The sequence below is a fragment of the Rhamphochromis sp. 'chilingali' genome (assembly GCF_963969265.1).
Source record: "Rhamphochromis sp. 'chilingali' genome assembly, chromosome: 1".
NCBI lineage: Eukaryota > Metazoa > Chordata > Actinopteri > Cichliformes > Cichlidae > Rhamphochromis > Rhamphochromis sp. 'chilingali'.
Window position 1 is genome coordinate 36,112,743 of NC_137929.1, and position 20,039 is coordinate 36,132,781.

A 20,039-nucleotide genomic window follows, 5' to 3' on the forward strand; every position below is an offset into this window, starting at 1 on the left:
CATGATTGGTTATAACATGGTTATAACATGGTTGGTTACAACATGGTTGGTTATAACATGGTTATAACGTGGTTGGTTATAACATCGTTGGCTATAACATGGTCATAACATGGTTGGTTATAACATGGTTATAACATGGTTGGTTATAACATGATTGGTTATAACATGGTTTGTTATAACATGGTTATAACGTGGTTGGTTATAATATTGTTATAACATGGTTGGTTAGAACATGACTGGTTATAACATGGTTATAACATGGTTGGTTATAACATGGTTATAACATGGTTGGTTTTAACATGGTTATAACATGTTTGGTTATAACATGGTTGGTTATAACATGGTTATAACATGGTTGGTTATAACATGGTTGGTTATGGTTGGTTATAACATGGTAATAACATGGTTGGTTATAACATAGTAATTACGTGATTGGTTATAACATGGTTAGTTATAACATGGTTGGTTATAACATGTTTATAACATAGTTGGTTATAACATGGTTGGTTACAACATGGTTGGTTATAATATGGTTGGTTATGACATGGTGGGTTAAAACATGGTTTCAATATAGTTGGTTATAACATGATTGGTTATAAAATGGTTATAACATGGTTGGTTATAACATGGTTATAACATGGTTGGTTATAACATAGTAATTACATGGTTGGTTATAACATGGTTATAACATTGTTGGTCATAACATGGTTATAACATAATTGGCTATAACATGGTTATAACATGGTTGGTTACAACATGGTTGTTTATAACATGGTTATAACGTGGTTGGTTATAACATCGTTGGCTATAACATGGTCATAACATGGTTGGTTATAACATGTTTATAACATGGTTGGTTATAACATGATTGGTTATAACATGGTTTGTTATAACATGGTTATAACGTGGTCTGTTATAACATTGTTATAACATGGTTGGTTAGAACATGACTGGTTATAACATGGTTATAACATGGTTGGTTATAACATGGTTATAACATGGTTGGTTTTAACATGGTTATAACATGTTTGGTTATAACATGGTTGGTTATAACATGGTTATAACATGGTTGGTTATAACATGGTTGGTTATGGTTGGTTATAACATGGTTATAACATGGTATAACATGGCTGGTTATAACATGGTTGGTTAAAACATGGTTATAACATGGTTGGTTATAACATGGTTATAACATGGTTGGTTATAACATTGTTGGTTATAACATGGTTATAACATGGTTGTAACATGGTTGGGTATAACATGGTTATAACATGGTTGGTTATAACATGGTTATAAGATGGCTGGTTATAACATGGTTGGTTATAACATGGTTATAACATTGTTGGTTATAACATGGTTATAACATGGTTGTAACATGGTTGGGTATAACATGGTTATAACATGTTTGGTTATAACATGGTTGGTTTTAACATGGTTATAACATGTTTGGTTATAACATGGTTGGTTATAACATGGTTATAACATGGTTGGTTATAACATGGTTGGTTATGGTTGGTTATAACATGGTTATAACATGGTATAACATGGCTGGTTATAACATGGTTGGTTAAAACATGGTTATAACATGGTTGGTTATAACATGGTTATAACATGGTTGGTTATAACATTGTTGGTTATAACATGGTTATAACATGGTTGTAACATGGTTGGGTATAACATGGTTATAACGTGGTTGGTTATAACATTGTTATAACATGGTTGGTTAGAACATGACTGGTTATAACATGGTTATAACATGGTTGGTTATAACATGGTTGGTTATAACATGGTTGGTTATAACATGGTTATAACATGGTTGGTTATAACATGGTTGGTTATGGTTGGTTATAACATGGTTATAACATGGTATAACATGGCTGGTTATAACATGGTTGGTTATAACATGGTTATAACATGGTTGGTTATAACATGGTTATAACATGGTTGGATATAACATTGTTGGTTATAACATGGTTATAACATGGTTGTAACATGGTTGGGTATAACATGGTTATAACATGGTTGGTTATAACATGGTTATAAGATGGCTGGTTATAACATGGTTGGTTATAACATGGTTGGTTATAACATGGTTATAACATGGTTGGATATAACATTGTTGGTTATAACATGGTTATAACATGGTTGTAACATGGTTGGGTATAATATGGTTATAACATGGTTGGTTATAACATGGTTATAAGATGGCTGGTTATAACATGGTTGGTTATAACATGGTTATAACATGGTTGGTTATAACATGGTTGGTTATAACATGGCTGGTTATAACATGGTTGGTTATAACATGGTTGGTTATAACATTGTTGGTTATAACATGGTTATAACATGGTTGAAACATGGTTGGGTATAACATGATTGATTATAACATGGTTATAACATGTTTGATTATAACATTGTTATAACATGGTTGGTTATAACATGGTTATAACATGCTTGGTTATAACATTGTTGGTTATAACATGCTTGATTATAACATGGTTATAACATGGTAGATTATAACGTGGTTATAACATGTTTGGTTATGGTTGGTTATAACATGGTTATAACATGGTTATAACATGGTTGGTTAAAACATGGTTGGTTATATCATGTTTATAACATGATTGTAACATTGTTGTTATAACATGGTTATAACATGCTTGGTTATAAAATTGTTGGTTATAACATGGTTATAACATGGTTATAACATGGTTGGTTTTAACATGGTTATAACATGTTTGGTTATAACATGTTTGGTTATAACATGGTTATAACATGGTTGGTTATAACATGGTGATAACATAGTTGGTTATAACATGGTTATAACATGGTTGATTATAACATGGTTATAACATGTTTGGTTATGGTTACTTATAACATGGTTATAACATGGTTGGTTATAAAATGATTATAACATGGTTGGTTATAGCATGGTTGGTTATAACATGGTTATAACATGGTTGGTTATAAAATAGTTGGTTATGTTTGGTTATAACATGGTTATAACATTGTTGGTTATAACATGGTTATAACATGGTCATAACATTGTTGGTTATAACATTGTTGGTTATAACATGGTTATAACATGATTGGTTATAACATGTTTATAACATGGTTGGTTATAACATGATTGGTTATAACATGGTTTGTTATAACATGGTTATAACGTGGTCTGTTATAACATTGTTATAACATGGTTGGTTAGAACATGACTGGTTATAACATGGTTATAACATGGTTGGTTATAACATGGTTATAACATGGTTGGTTTTAACATGGTTATAACATGTTTGGTTATAACATGGTTGGTTATAACATGGTTATAACATGGTTGGTTATAACATGGTTGGTTATGGTTGGTTATAACATGGTTATAACATGGTATAACATGGCTGGTTATAACATGGTTGGTTAAAACATGGTTATAACATGGTTGGTTATAACATGGTTATAACATGGTTGGTTATAACATTGTTGGTTATAACATGGTTATAACATGGTTGTAACATGGTTGGGTATAACATGGTTATAACATGGTTGGTTATAACATGGTTATAAGATGGCTGGTTATAACATGGTTGGTTATAACATGGTTATAACATTGTTGGTTATAACATGGTTATAACATGGTTGTAACATGGTTGGGTATAACATGGTTATAACATGTTTGGTTATAACATGGTTGGTTTTAACATGGTTATAACATGTTTGGTTATAACATGGTTGGTTATAACATGGTTATAACATGGTTGGTTATAACATGGTTGGTTATGGTTGGTTATAACATGGTTATAACATGGTATAACATGGCTGGTTATAACATGGTTGGTTAAAACATGGTTATAACATGGTTGGTTATAACATGGTTATAACATGGTTGGTTATAACATTGTTGGTTATAACATGGTTATAACATGGTTGTAACATGGTTGGGTATAACATGGTTATAACGTGGTTGGTTATAACATTGTTATAACATGGTTGGTTAGAACATGACTGGTTATAACATGGTTATAACATGGTTGGTTATAACATGGTTATAACATGGTTGGTTTTAACATGGTTATAACATGTTTGGTTATAACATGGTTGGTTATAACATGGTTGGTTATAACATGGTTATAACATGGTTGGTTATAACATGGTTGGTTATAACATGGTTGGTTATAACATGGTTATAACATGGTTGGTTATAACATGGTTGGTTATGGTTGGTTATAACATGGTTATAACATGGTATAACATGGCTGGTTATAACATGGTTGGTTATAACATGGTTATAACATGGTTGGTTATAACATGGTTATAACATGGTTGGATATAACATTGTTGGTTATAACATGGTTATAACATGGTTGTAACATGGTTGGGTATAACATGGTTATAACATGGTTGGTTATAACATGGTTATAAGATGGCTGGTTATAACATGGTTGGTTATAACATGGTTGGTTATAACATGGTTATAACATGGTTGGATATAACATTGTTGGTTATAACATGGTTATAACATGGTTGTAACATGGTTGGGTATAATATGGTTATAACATGGTTGGTTATAACATGGTTATAAGATGGCTGGTTATAACATGGTTGGTTATAACATGGTTATAACATGGTTGGTTATAACATGGTTGGTTATAACATGGCTGGTTATAACATGGTTGGTTATAACATGGTTGGTTATAACATTGTTGGTTATAACATGGTTATAACATGGTTGAAACATGGTTGGGTATAACATGATTGATTATAACATGGTTATAACATGTTTGATTATAACATTGTTATAACATGGTTGGTAATAACATGGTTATAACATGGTTGGTTATAACATGGTTGGTTATAACATGGTTATAACATGCTTGGTTATAACATTGTTGGTTATAACATGCTTGATTATAACATGGTTATAACATGGTAGATTATAACGTGGTTATAACATGTTTGGTTATGGTTGGTTATAACATGGTTATAACATGGTTATAACATGGTTGGTTAAAACATGGTTGGTTATATCATGTTTATAACATGATTGTAACATTGTTGTTATAACATGGTTATAACATGCTTGGTTATAAAATTGTTGGTTATAACATGGTTATAACATGGTTAAAACATGGTTGGTTATAACATGGTTATAACATGGTTGGTTTTAACATGGTTATAACATGTTTGGTTATAACATGTTTGGTTATAACATGGTTATAACATGGTTGGTTATAACATGGTGATAACATAGTTGGTTATAACATGGTTATAACATGGTTGATTATAACATGGTTATAACATGTTTGGTTATGGTTACTTATAACATGGTTATAACATGGTTGGTTATAAAATGATTATAACATGGTTGGTTATAGCATGGTTGGTTATAACATGGTTATAACATGGTTGGTTATAAAATAGTTGGTTATGGTTGGTTATAACATGGTTATAACATTGTTGGTTATAACATGGTTATAACATGGTCATAACATTGTTGGTTATAACATTGTTGGTTATAACATGGTTATAACATGATTGGTTATCACATGGTTAGTTATAACATGTTTATAACATGGTTGTAACATTGTTGGTTATAACATGGTTATAACATGGTTGGTTATAACATGGTTATAACATTGTGGGTTTTAACATGGTTATAGGATGGTTGGTTATAACATGGTATAACATGGCAGGTTATAACATGGTTGGTTATAACATGGTTATAACATGGTTGGTTATAACATGGTTGTTATAACATGGCTGGTTATAACATGGTTGGTTATAACATGGTTGGTTATAACATTGTTGGTTATAACATGGTTATAACATGGTTGAAACATGGTTGGGTATAACATGATTGATTATAACATGGTTATAACATGTTTGATTATAACATTGTTATAACATGGTTGGTTATAACATGGTTATAACAGTTGGTTATAACATGGTTATAACATGCTTGGTTATAACATTGTTGGTTATAACATGCTTGGTTATAACATGGTTATAACATGGTAGATTATAACGTGGTTATAACATGTTTGGTTATGGTTGGTTATAACATGGTTATAACATGGTTATAACATGCTTGGTTAAAACATGGTTGTTATATCATGTTTATAACATGGTTGTAACATTGTTGTTATAACATGGTTATAACATGCTTGGTTATAAAATTGTTGGTTATAACATGGTTATAACATGGTTAAAACATGGTTGGTTATAACATGGTTATAACATGTTTGGTTATAACATGTTTGGTTATAACATGTTTGGTTATAACATGGTTATAACATGGTTGGTTATAACATGGTGATAACATAGTTGGTTATAACATGGTTATAACATGGTTGATTATAACATGGTTATAACATGTTTGGTTATAAAATGATTATAACATGGTTGGTTATAGCATGGTTGGTTATAACATGGTTATAACATGGTTGGTTATAATATGGTTGGTTATAACAGTTGGTTATAACATGGTTGGTTATAGCATGGATGGTTATAACATGGTTATAACATCGTTGGTTATAACATTGTTTTTATAACATGCTTGGTTATAACATGGTTACAACATGATTGGTTATAACATGGTTATAACAGTTGGTTATAACATGGTTGGTTATAACATGCTTAGTTATCACATGGTTATAACATGGTTGTAACATGGTTTGGTATAACATGATTGGTTATAATATGATTATAACATGTTTGATTATAACATTGTTATAACATGGTTGGTTATAACATGGTTGGTTATAACATTGTTGGTTATAGCATGGTTATAACATGGTTGGTTAGAACATTTTTATAACATGGTTGTAACATTGTTGTTATAACATGGTTATAACATGCTTGGTTTTAACATGGTTATAACATGGTTGGTTATAACATTGTTGGTTATAACATGGTTGGTTATAATATTGTTGTTTATAACATTGTTGGTTATATCATGGTTATAACATGGTTGGTTAGAACATGTTTATAACATGGTTGTAACATTGTTGTTATAACATGGTTATAACATGCTTGGTTTTAACATGGTTATAACATGGTTGGTTATAAAATGTTTATAACATAGTTGGTCATAACATGGTTATAACATGGTTGATTATAACATGGTTATAACATGTTTGGTTATGGTTACTTATAACATGGTTATAACATGGTTGGTTATAAAATGGTTATAACATGGTTGGTTATAACATGGTTGGTTATAACATGGTTATAACATGGTTGGTTATAACATGGTTGGTAATAACATGGTTGGTTATAACATGGTTGTAACATGGTTGGTTATAAGATGGTTGTAACATGGTTGGTTATAACATGGTTATATGGTTGGTTATAACATGGTTAGATTATAACATGGTTGGTTATAACATGATTGGTTATAACATGCTTGGTTATAACATGGTTATAACATGGTTGTAACATAGTTGGTTATAAGATGGTTGTAACATGGTTGGTTATAACATGGTTGGTTATATCATGTTTATAACATGGTTGTAACATTGTTGTTATAACATGGTTATAACATGCTTGGTTTTAACATGGTTATAACATGGTTGGTTATAACATTGTTGGTTATAACATGGTTATAACATGTTTGGTTATAACATGGTTGGTTATAACATGGTTATAACATGGTTGGTTATAACATGGTTATAACATGGTTGGTTATAACATGGTTATAACATGGTTGGTTATAACATGGTTATAACATGGTTGGTTATAACATGGTTATAACATGTTTATAACATGGTTGTAACATTGTTGGTTATAACATGGTAATAACATGGTTGGTTATAACATGGTTATAACATGGTTGGTTATAACATGGTTGGTTATAACATGGTTATAACATTGTGGGTTTTAACATGGTTATAGGATAGTTGGTTATAACATGGTATAACATGGCTGGTTATAACATGGTTATAACATGGTTGGTTATAACATTGTTGGTTATAACATGGTTATAACATGGTTGTAACATGTTGGGTATAACATGATTGGTTATAACATGGTTATAACATGGTTGGTTATAACGTGGTTATAACATGGTTGGTTATAACATGGTTTGTTGTAACATTGTTGGTTATAACATGGTTGGTTATAACATGGTTGGTTATAACCTGGTTATAACATGTTTGGTTGTAACATGGTTGGTTATAACATGGTTATAACATGGTTGGTTATAACATGGTTGTTACATGGTTGGTTATAAGATGGTTGTAACATGGTTTGTTATAACATGGTTATAACATGGTTGGTTATAACATGGTTGGTTATAACATGGTCATAACATGGTTATAACACGGTTGGTTATAACATGGTTATAACACGGTTGGTTATAACATGGTTATAACATGGTTGGTTATAACATGGTTGGTTATAACATGGTTGGTTATAACATGGTTGTAACATGGTTGATTATAACATGGTTTTATGGTTGGTTATAACATGGTTATAACATGGGTATAACATGGTTATAACATGGTTGGTTATAACATTGTTGGTTATAACATGGTTTGTTATACCATTGTTGGTTATAACATGGTTGGTTATAACATTCCGGTCTTTTTGGTTGTGGGGTATACGATTGTGCAACAGAGACTGAGTAAAGCCAAGCAGGGACGTCAAGAGAGTACCGGGTGGCTGGATGGAGGTGCTCTGGTACTTCCTCTCCATACCGCCTTGATTGTTTAAAATATGTGACTTGTAGGTAATGAACTTGGCAATAAGTATGCAGTTGCTGAAGAACAACACAAGCCCAAATCTGTGTATCACCCTTGATATAACGGTTGACTGCATTCATCAAATGACCGAGTCTAGCATGGACTCTATTGTGAAACATAAACGGTGCTTTTTGAAGAAGCAGTTGCACTGTACGTTTGTGCAGCATTCTGCATTACCTGGCAATAACAGTGATATCGTCCCAGGGTGGGCTTGAACCACCAACCTTTCGATTAACAGCCAAACGCGCTAACTGATTGGACCACAGAGACTGACAACGTGCAATCCACGGTGTGAAGGAACAGGAGGAAGGAAGCAAATTAGTAATGGCGAGGAAAGCTGGAGGACCACCCTTGAGCCAGCTGACTCCTGCTGACCCCAATAGGTACCTGAGTTACCCAACATCCACCAATGGCACCACAGATCCCCACCAAGCATCCCACCAACCCCACTGCAGACGAAAAACTACACCCACTCCAACATTCAGTAAACTCCCAGACTATATAAGACAATAGACACTAAGGTTGAGTCCATCCTCCACCTCTGGCAGATCCCCCCACCTGCAGAGCCAATTCCTCAAAAGCAGAGACCACTCTGCAAAAATATGGTAAAAACTTCCCAGGCAGTTAAAGAGACCCTGAGTTACACCAATGCAATGATACATAATCTGATAAGTTTTTTTCTCATTAGATAAGAGCAGGCTCATTGTTTCACAGTAACTTGTAGGCACATACAGGGAACTATTGTTCTGCCATAAAGGTTTATAATCTACAGGCAGGGCGGTCAGTTTCCAACAATCTGATAAATATAGTTGTTCAGTGCTGACAGGAATCCTGCCTCAAACATAAATAATCACCAGGTATTGTGACTTTACATTAAAAATGTTTTTCCTCTTTGTTCTACATGATAGAAAATAAGGGCAGCTGAACGCCAGTGAATGAATGTCATCCATAAGCTACATTATGGTAAATTAACAGTATTTTAATGTCAGCACAACAATGGAAAAATTGCTCTGTGGATTTCGTAATTCCATGTAAGTCCATGTCTTTTCTACCCTAAAAGTGTGTTTGCCAATCAAACTCTGATCATTTTTTCTAACACGTCCATATTTCTGCAGTTAAACTTGCCTGACTCTGCCTGTTCGCTATTTGTTTTAGCAGTGCAAAGTGCAAACTAACTTCCAGATGATCCAAACTGTTGTATGGTGCTACTGGATTTATAAATAACTGAGAGACCAGGCTAGAAAACACTTCTGTTCATTGAACTGGAGTCAAACAAAGAGCAGCAGAGATTCTTTAAGGACTGAATGACATTCAACAAATCAAATCAGGAGATCCAGATTTAAATAAACATCTAAAAACACCGGCCGAACCATAAGCTGTTCTGTGTGAAAGAGGAAAGAAAACCAGCAAAGAAGACCTGTATGAAGTGTGAGAACTCCAGTATCCTCTTTGTTTCATTTAATGATGATGCTTATTTTGGAGCTAAATGAAGATGTGGTTCTGTACAAACATATGAAGTGAGAAAATGTGAATATTAAATAGCTCCTAAAATCAATCTTGTGCTAATTATAACTGGCTTATTGCTGCCTGGATTTTATAGATTGCTTATTCAGTGTTTTAACATTTTGAGTGTTTCCTGTCAATCTTGGAGTGTCATGGTATGACCGTGTGGCAGGCAGGAGGAGGACCCAATAGCAATATTCACAAACACGGGGATGAACTTAAGAAACACAGCTTTAATGCTGGCAGGACAGAATACAGGACATGCAAAACTAAACCAGAAAAACGTAAACTAATACTCGAAGGTAGACACAGGGAGATCCACACAACATGAGGGAGAACGCGACGCCGAACAGAGGGAGACTCAGACAGAAATACACAGAGGGTAAACGAGGAAAGTGGGCACACACGGGGAACACAGGTGATACTGATAATCATAACGAGACAGGGCGGGGTGAACTGAACATGACATGTACAGGCACAGAGGTTCAGACAGGAGGAGAGAGAGCACGGGGAAAACACAGACATAACGGGCTGGGGAAACATGAAACAACCACAAAGGGAGACGAGGGCTCATAAATACATAGAGGGCACACAGGGGGGAGAGAGAGCACGGGGAGAACTTAGACATAAAGGGCAGGGGAAACATGGAATAAAACATAAGGAGAGACGAGGGCTCACAGATACACAGAGGGGCACACAGGGGGTAAAAGCCATGAAGGGAAAACACTTAGGGAACAACACAACAGGGCAACTCAGAAAACATGGCCTAAATAAGGAACGAAATACAAAAATACAAGGAACTAAGAATACTGGGCCCACATGGCCCAGGACCATGACATCACCCCCCCCCTAAAGGGCTGGCACCCGACAGCCCAAACCCGAGAAACAAAACCAAACAGAAAACAACCCACCCAGGGCGGGAGGCGGGGGACCAGGATGGAGGGACCAGAACGGGAAACAAAACAAACAACAGAAAACACAGGAGCACATGACTAGTCCGAATAAGGTTCAGGGGGCCGACCCAGAGCCCACAGGCACAAGAGTTCACGGGTCACACGGTCGGGGGGCCGACCAGGCGGGTGGCACAGGTGACAGAGCTGGTCCGGAGGCCGGCTGCGTGGAAGGCAGCGGCGGCGGCGAAGGAGACGACGGAGCAGTTCAGGGGGCCGACCGCGCGGAAGGCAGCGGCGGCGGCGAAGGAGACGACGGAGCAGTTCAGGGGGCCGACCGCGCGGAAGGCAGCGGCGGCTCTCCAGTCTCAGGCGTGCTGGCCATGGCCTGGTGGGCACAGGACCAGTCGAGGCAGGACCAGACGAGGCAGGACCAGACGATGGCGATGCGGGGGCCGGACCAGGCGTCGCTGCAGAGGCTGAGGCTGGACCAGGAGGAGCAGAAGCCAAAGTTGGAGCTGGGCCAGACGAGGACGAAGACTCTGAGGCTGGGCCAGACGAAGCACAGGCCGAGGCTGGGCCAGACGAAGCACAGGCCGAGGCTGGGCCAGACGAAGCACAGGCCGAGGCTGGGCCAGACGAAGCACAGGCCGAGGCTGGGCCAGACGAAGCACAGGCCGAGGCTGGGCCAGACGAAGCACAGGCCGAGGCTGGGCCAGACGAAGCACAGGCCGAGGCTGGGCCAGACGAAGCACAGGCCGAGGCTGGGCCAGACGAAGCACAGGCCGAGGCTGGGCCAGACGAAGCACAGGCCGAGGCTGGGCCAGACGAAGCACAGGCCGAGGCTGGGCCAGACGAAGCACAGGCCGAGGCTGGGCCAGACGAAGCACAGGCCGAGGCTGGGCCAGACGAAGCACAGGCCGAGGCTGGGCCAGACGAAGCACAGGCCGAGGCTGGGCCAGACGAAGCACAGGCCGAGGCTGGGCCAGACGAAGCACAGGCCGAGGCTGGGCCAGACGAAGCACAGGCCGAGGCTGGGCCAGACGAAGCACAGGCCGAGGCTGGGCCAGACGAAGCACAGGCCGAGGCTGGGCCAGACGAAGCACAGGCCGAGGCTGGGCCAGACGAAGCACAGGCCGAGGCTGGGCCAGACGAAGCACAGGCCGAGGCTGGGCCAGACGAAGCACAGGCCGAGGCTGGGCCAGACGAAGCACAGGCCGAGGCTGGGCCAGACGAAGCACAGGCCGAGGCTGGGCCAGACGAAGCACAGGCCGAGGCTGGGCCAGACGAAGCACAGGCCGAGGCTGGGCCAGACGAAGCACAGGCCGAGGCTGGGCCAGACGAAGCACAGGCCGAGGCTGGGCCAGACGAAGCACAGGCCGAGGCTGGGCCAGACGAAGCACAGGCCGAGGCTGGGCCAGACGAAGCACAGGCCGAGGCTGGGCCAGACGAAGCACAGGCCGAGGCTGGGCCAGACGAAGCACAGGCCGGAGCCGCAGCAGACGAAGCACAGGCCGGAGCCGCAGCAGACGAAGCACAGGCCGGAGCCGCAGCAGACGAAGCACAGGCCGGAGCCGCAGCAGACGAAGCACAGGCCGGAGCCGCAGCGGCCGGAGCCGCAGCAGACGAAGCACAGGCCGGAGCCGCAGCAGACGAAGCACAGGCTGGAGCTGCGGCAGGCGAGGCTGAAGACTCGGAGGCTGCGGCAGGCGAGGCTGAAGACTCGGAGGCTGGACCAGGCGAAGATGAAGCCGGGCCAGGCGAAGACGAAGACGCTAGAGCTGCAGCGAACGTGGACGAGGCTGCCGGTGGAGCAGCTGGTGGCTGAACGGGCCCCTCGGACCCTCCAGCGGAGACAGGAGGCTGAACGGGCCCCTCGGACCCTCCAGCGGGGACAGGAGGCTGAACGGGCCCCTCGGACCCTCCAGCGGATGAGGTAGATGGCGGCGTGGGAGCCGCGGAGTCCTGGATGAGCTCATCCGAGCTCCCAGCAGGAGCTGATGCAGAGCCAGGGAGATTTGGGACCCCTGGCTGAATGTTAAGCTGACCAGCGGACCATACTGCTATCGGGGACTGGGCTACAGGAGCTACTGGGGCCTGCGCTACAGGCGGCCCTGGAGCTACTGGGGCCTGCGCTACAGGCGGCCCTGGAGCTACTGGGGCCTGCGCTACAGGCGGCCCTGGAGCTACTGGGGCCTGCGCTACAGGCGGCCCTGGAGCTACTGGGGCCTGCGCTACAGGCGGCACTGGAGCTACTGGAGACTGAACTGGGGGTGACACTGGAGACTGAACTGAGGGTGGCTGCGAGGGAGCTAACTGAACTGAGGGTGGCTGCGAGGGAGCTAACTGAACTGAGGGTGGCTGCGAGGGAGCTAACTGAACTGAGGGTGGCTGCGAGGGAGCTAACTGAACTGAGGGTGGCTGCGAGGGAGCTAACTGAGCCGGGAGTAGCTGCGGGGGAGCTAACTGAGCCGGGAGTAGCTGCGGGGGAGCTAACTGAGCCGGGAGTAGCTGCGGGGGAGCTAACTGAGCCGGGAGTAGCTGCGGGGGAGCTGACTGAGCCGGGAGTAGCTGCGGGGGAGCTGACTGAGCTGAGTGTGTCTGCGGGGCAGCTAACTGGGCTGCTGGTAGCTGCACAGGCGATAAGCAGCTCGCGTTGACATCCGCCACACAAAACACAGCCCCTGAGCGAACAGTCACAATGTCTGGAAAAGACACAGAGTCCTCACTCACCACAGCAGGTGAATTAGAAGTCCGAGTGTCCGGCTGTGGGGTGGTGCGTCGGTGGCGTGAACGCCGTTTTCTCCGGGATGGTGGAGGAGACGAGCCGGGCCGCAAATCCGTCAGCGGGCCGGGCTGAACATCCTCCGGCTCTTCGTACAGGAGCGACCGCTCCGGGAGGACGCCTACAGTGGAGACGAGGAAGTCCTGGATGTGGGGGCGGAGCGCGCCGAATAGCCACGGGAGTCCGGACACCATCCGCTGTAGACGGACGGCTACGGTCTCCCGGTATTCATCCTCTGGCAGCGCCACCCACTCCTGACAGTGGTACTCCACTGTATAAATCAGATCCTCCCGGAGGTCAGCGGAGGGGTTGTGAATCGCTGGGTCCATGTCGGGTTCGCGTTCTTCTGTCATGGTACGACCGTGTGGCAGGCAGGAGGAGGACCCAATAGCAATATTCACAAACACGGGGATGAACTTAAGAAACACAGCTTTAATGCTGGCAGGACAGAATACAGGACATGCAAAACTAAACCGGAAAAACGTAAACTAATACTCGAAGGTAGACACAGGGAGATCCACACAACATGAGGGAGAACGCGACGCCGAACAGAGGGAGACTCAGACAGAAATACACAGAGGGTAAACGAGGAAAGTGGGCACACACGGGGAACACAGGTGATACTGATAATCATAACGAGACAGGGCGGGGTGAACTGAACATGACATGTACAGGCACAGAGGTTCAGACAGGAGGAGAGAGAGCACGGGGAAAACACAGACATAACGGGCTGGGGAAACATGAAACAACCACAAAGGGAGACGAGGGCTCATAAATACATAGAGGGCACACAGGGGGGAGAGAGAGCACGGGGAGAACTTAGACATAAAGGGCAGGGGAAACATGGAATAAAACATAAGGAGAGACGAGGGCTCACAGATACACAGAGGGGCACACAGGGGGTAAAAGCCATGAAGGGAAAACACTTAGGGAACAACACAACAGGGCAACTCAGAAAACATGGCCTAAATAAGGAACGAAATACAAAAATACAAGGAACTAAGAATACTGGGCCCACATGGCCCAGGACCATGACATGGAGGAAATTAAACTGAATTGCAAACATTATCAAACAGCTGCAGTCACATTTGTCTGACTCCACCCCTTCAGTGTGGAGTTTTCAGAGAATTGAAAGTGTGGTGCAGCACTCCTGAGCAGACTAAACACGGTGATCAGAAACTGGCAAGAAAAGAGCAAAACTCAGGAGTTCATCAAATTCCAAATTTTTTCTAAAAGAGAGTTGACAAGGACTTTATTCAACACTGAATTATACTCAACAAATCTAAGGAGGACCTCCTGCTGGAAAACATGTCTGACAGCATACAAACAAAAAGGAGAAGAACAGATCCACAAACTGTCCTCTGTGACATGTGTGCAGAGGACAGGAAACCAGCAAAGAAGACGTGCATGAAGTGTGAGATCTCCATGTGTTTCCAGCACCTCCAGGCCCACCTGACCACACCTGTGTTACTGCAGACTCATCCTCTGACTGAACCCATGGCTTTATGTGGGAACACCAAATGTCCTCAGCACGGCAAGCTCCTGGAGTACTACTGCTTGGACGACATGACCTGTGTGTGTGTTTCCTGCACCATTGAGGACCAGCACCGCCTACACAATATGAAGACCTTCTCCACAGCCCACAAAGAGCTCCTGGAGAAGCTGAAAGCTGAGCAGCTGATCTTACAGGAGAAAACAGACGATGAGAATGTGAGTCTGGAAAAGTGGGAGAAGAGTGAAAGAGAGAAGCTGGGTCGCTGCAGTGTGCGTCTGATTGAGGCTGTGACTAAGCTGCGTGACATCTCTCTGACCAGCGTCCAGAGCTCGGTCTCTGCTCATATGGTGTCCCTGAAAACCAGCAAGAGCAGCCTGGAAGCAGCACAGAAGGAGAAGGACACCTTCACATTCCTGCAGATGTATTCTCAGGTGCATCAGGATGTGGAGAAGGCCAAAGCTGAGGATCTGAGAAAAGGGCTGGAGCCGGGCAGCCATCAGGACAAACTGGTTGAGGAGATGAGACAGAATGGGGAGAAGATGGTGAAGCAAGCGTCTCAGTTCTGGGGATCATTGCTGACTCTGGTTGATCCTGAACACCACCAGGAGCTTGTTCCCACTGGTTCAGACCTGATCTTTGAGCCACAGTCTCTGGGTCCTGGCATGTCGCTGTCCAAAGACAACAGGAAGGTTTTCCACAACAGCTGGCTGGGACAGTGCTGTGCAACTCTTCTAATCTGTAGTACCAAGAAAGCCAGCAGCTTTCAGAGGTGGGTGGTCAGTCTGCCCGAAGAGTCTGATTGGACGATTGGTTTATGTGATAAAAAGTGTGCAAAGAACTTGAAGGATGAACCTTTCTATGGACTGTGCTGGGAGGATAAGGAGCTCAGCTTTCACACAATGGAGAACGATGATGATTCTGATGCAGAGTTTAAAGAAGGAGAAAGTAACATGGCCAACACAGCAAAGCAACACATGGTGTCTTCTGAGTTAATTACAAACGAGGAGGAGAATGGTGATGAGGCCATGCTACAACTTAAAAAAGGTGGAGGTGTTGTGGAACTTTGATGTCTCCTCACTCTCCTTCTACAGCAGAACCAGACAGCACCAGAGGGAAGAAATAATAACTATGGAGATGAGCCTGAACAACAAGGAACTGACTCCATTTGTACGACTGGGAAAGGAAAATGTCCAAAACACGACCCAGAGGCAGGAATGGAAGTGCTCATGTGGGAAAGCTTACTACAGGGATGGTAATGGATACAGAAATAATGTGTCCCGCTTTTCTTCCCAGGCTAATTGTTCTTGTGGAAAAATGATTGGTGGTCCATGTGTCACAGAAATGGTTTGTAAACTCTGTTAGTTCAAACTCTGCTGATCATTTAGTCATTTTCTGTCCCTGTATGAATATCAATGTAACTGACTGTCTTTCACATTCATAAACTGTGAAGACATTGTGCTGCTTCAGTGATTAACTTGTTGTGCGATGTATCACATATCAAAGTAAAGTAAAAAAATAAAACAACTTTATTTCTTAATGTTATTTTATTATATTAACTATATATGTTTAGCTTCTGTATTTTCTTCTAATGTAGCAACTAATTCTTTTAGTTTGAACCCTTTTACTTTATTTCACCTGCAAGTTGAAGACGTGTGTCTCCATCTGCTGGTGGTGCTCTCACATTGTACACACAGCTCTTTGGTCTTATTAATAACAGCAAAGAAACACAGCTGTTGTTTTATACAATGTAAATGATCTGATAATAATAAAGTGAGAATATTTTTAATATGTGCAATGTTTTTATGTATCTGATTAACTGAATCGAAAACATTGCATTTTCATCTGTGTTAATTAGAAAAAAACAAAGTTACAGAATTTGCCAGTTTATTAAGTACACCTTGTCAGTCTCAAAGGTAAAGTAAATAACTTTGGATTAACTTTTAATTAGTTTCAGAGCCTGAGAACCAGGCTGGAAAATACTGCTGGTCTTACACGACACAAAACTTTGTGTCATTATGTTAGACAGAGCTCGTTTTTCTACAGTAACTTGTCAGCACATACAGGGCACAATTGTATGAAAGTTTTTAATCTAAAAAGTTTATAATTTAAAATATAAAATAGAATAACAATACAGAAATAATATGGAAAACATTACGACGTAACCGGGCTCCGAAGGAGGAGCAGCCCCTGAATTTGGACACAGTCCAGCTCTGTAAAAACACAGGGATTTCCCTGGTTCAGTTCTCGGTAATCCGACGAGTCTCATGTTGGATCTCCGGCTTCTGTTTTCAAGGTCATCCACTTTCAGTTGGAATTCCTGACAGTTTAGTTCAATAACAAGTGGCCTCCCAACTTGTTAGTGAGGAAACCACTTCCTCAACTTTACTAATACGAGATTCTGCTGAGGTGAGGCTCTCGGAAAACACTCCGATTGCACCTGTCATTTCTTCATGTAAACTTTTCGCAGGTAAGTTGTAAAGTGCATTTTGAGCGACTGAATTGCATCCAGAACATTAGCCTCGGTCGGCTGACCGCTAGCGTTATCTTACTCCATCTTCTCGGTTTCACGGTCGTTCTTAGCATCGTCGAGTCCATCTTTTCTGGTTGTTTTCGGTTTATGATCGGCATAAATACAGCTTTTTGGTCTTATTAATGACAACAAAGAAACACAGCGGCTGTTTTATATGATTTAAATGATCTGATAGATGATAAAGTGAGTATATTTTTAATATGTAGGATGATTTTATTTATCTGATTGACTGAAGCGAGAACACCGCGTTTTCATGTTTGTTTATATGAAAAAAGAAAGTTAGTCAATTTATTCTGTGCACCGACAAACTGATACTGAAGTAAATCCTGCCTCAAGCATCAAAGCCTTTATGTTGGCACAACAATAGAAACATTGCTGCCTGGATTTTATCATTTGATTGCATTTTATTACAAGTCCATGTCTCTTCTACCCTAGCACAAAAGTGTGTTTGCAAATTAAACTCTGATCTGTGTTTTCATGTTGGCACGTCCATATTTCTGCAGTAAAAGTTGCCTGACTCTACCTTCTCTATTTCTTTTAGCAGTGTAAAATTCAAACCAACTTCCAGATAATCCAAACTGTTGTACAACACTGAGTTATATTCAGCAAATCTAAGGAGGATTTCCTGCTGGAAAACATGTCTGACAGCATACAAACAAAAAGGAGAAGAACAGATCCACAAACTGTCCTCTGTGACATGTGTGCAGAGGACAGGAAACCAGCAAAGAAGACGTGCATGAAGTGTGAGATCTCCATGTGTTTCCAGCACCTCCAGGCCCACCTGACCACACCTGTGTTACTGCAGACTCATCCTCTGACTGAACCCATGGCTTTATGTGGGAACACCAAATGTCCTCAGCACGGCAAGCTCCTGGAGTACTACTGCTTGGACGACATGACCTGTGTGTGTGTTTCCTGCACCACTGAGGACCAGCACCGCCTACACAATATGAAGACCTTCTCCACAGCCCACAAAGAGCTCCTGGAGAAGCTGAAAGCTGAGCAGCTGATCTTACAGGAGAAAACAGACGATGAGAATGTGAGTCTGGAAAAGTGGGAGAAGAGTGAAAGAGAGAAGCTGGGTCGCTGCAGTGTGCGTCTGATTGAGGCTGTGACTAAGCTGCGTGACATCTCTCTGACCAGCGTCCAGAGCTCGGTCTCTGCTCATATGGTGTCCCTGAAAACCAGCAAGAGCAGCCTGGAAGCAGCACAGAAGGAGAAGGACACCTTCACATTCCTGCAGATGTATTCTCAGGTGCATCAGGATGTGGAGAAGGCCAAAGCTGAGGATCTGAGAAAAGGGCTGGAGCCGGGCAGCCATCAGGACAAACTGGTTGAGGAGATGAGACAGAATGGGGAGAAGATGGTGAAGCAAGCGTCTCAGTTCTGGGGATCATTGCTGACTCTGGTTGATCCTGAACACCACCAGGAGCTTGTTCCCACTGGTTCAGACCTGATCTTTGAGCCACAGTCTCTGGGTCCTGGCATGTCGCTGTCCAAAGACAACAGGAAGGTTTTCCACAACAGCTGGCTGGGACAGTGCTGTGCAACTCTTCTAATCTGTAGTACCAAGAAAGCCAGCAGCTTTCAGAGGTGGGTGGTCAGTCTGCCCGAAGAGTCTGATTGGACGATTGGTTTATGTGATAAAAAGTGTGCAAAGAACTTGAAGGATGAACCTTTCTATGGACTGTGCTGGGAGGATAAGGAGCTCAGCTTTCACACAATGGAGAACGATGATGATTCTGATGCAGAGTTTAAAGAAGGAGAAAGTAACATGGCCAACACAGCAAAGCAACACATGGTGTCTTCTGAGTTAATTACAAACGAGGAGGAGAATGGTGATGAGGCCATGCTACAACTTAAAAAAGGTGGAGGTGTTGTGGAACTTTGATGTCTCCTCACTCTCCTTCTACAGCAGAACCAGACAGCACCAGAGGGAAGAAATAATAACTATGGAGATGAGCCTGAACAACAAGGAACTGACTCCATTTGTACGACTGGGAAAGGAAAATGTCCAAAACACGACCCAGAGGCAGGAATGGAAGTGCTCATGTGGGAAAGCTTACTACAGGGATGGTAATGGATACAGAAATAATGTGTCCCG

General features: G+C 41.9%; 2 protein-coding genes across 2 annotated transcripts; both read left to right on the forward strand.

Moving 5' to 3' along the window:
* Window positions 1-15,218: 15,218 nt before the first annotated feature.
* LOC308407879 (tripartite motif-containing protein 16-like) lies at window positions 15,219-16,472 on the forward strand (the record flags this gene model as incomplete). Its single annotated transcript, XM_080899822.1, has 1 exon — window positions 15,219-16,472. The coding sequence occupies one exon, from the start codon at window positions 15,219-15,221 to the stop codon at window positions 16,470-16,472; it is 1,254 nt and encodes a 417-aa protein (XP_080755948.1).
* A 2,154-nt stretch (window positions 16,473-18,626) lies between these two features.
* On the forward strand, window positions 18,627-19,826 carry LOC308407887 (tripartite motif-containing protein 16-like; the record flags this gene model as incomplete). Its single annotated transcript, XM_080899832.1, has 1 exon — window positions 18,627-19,826. A coding segment is annotated over one exon (1,200 nt), but the record flags the coding sequence as incomplete, so codon positions are not given.
* Between the last annotated feature and the right edge of the window lie 213 nt (window positions 19,827-20,039).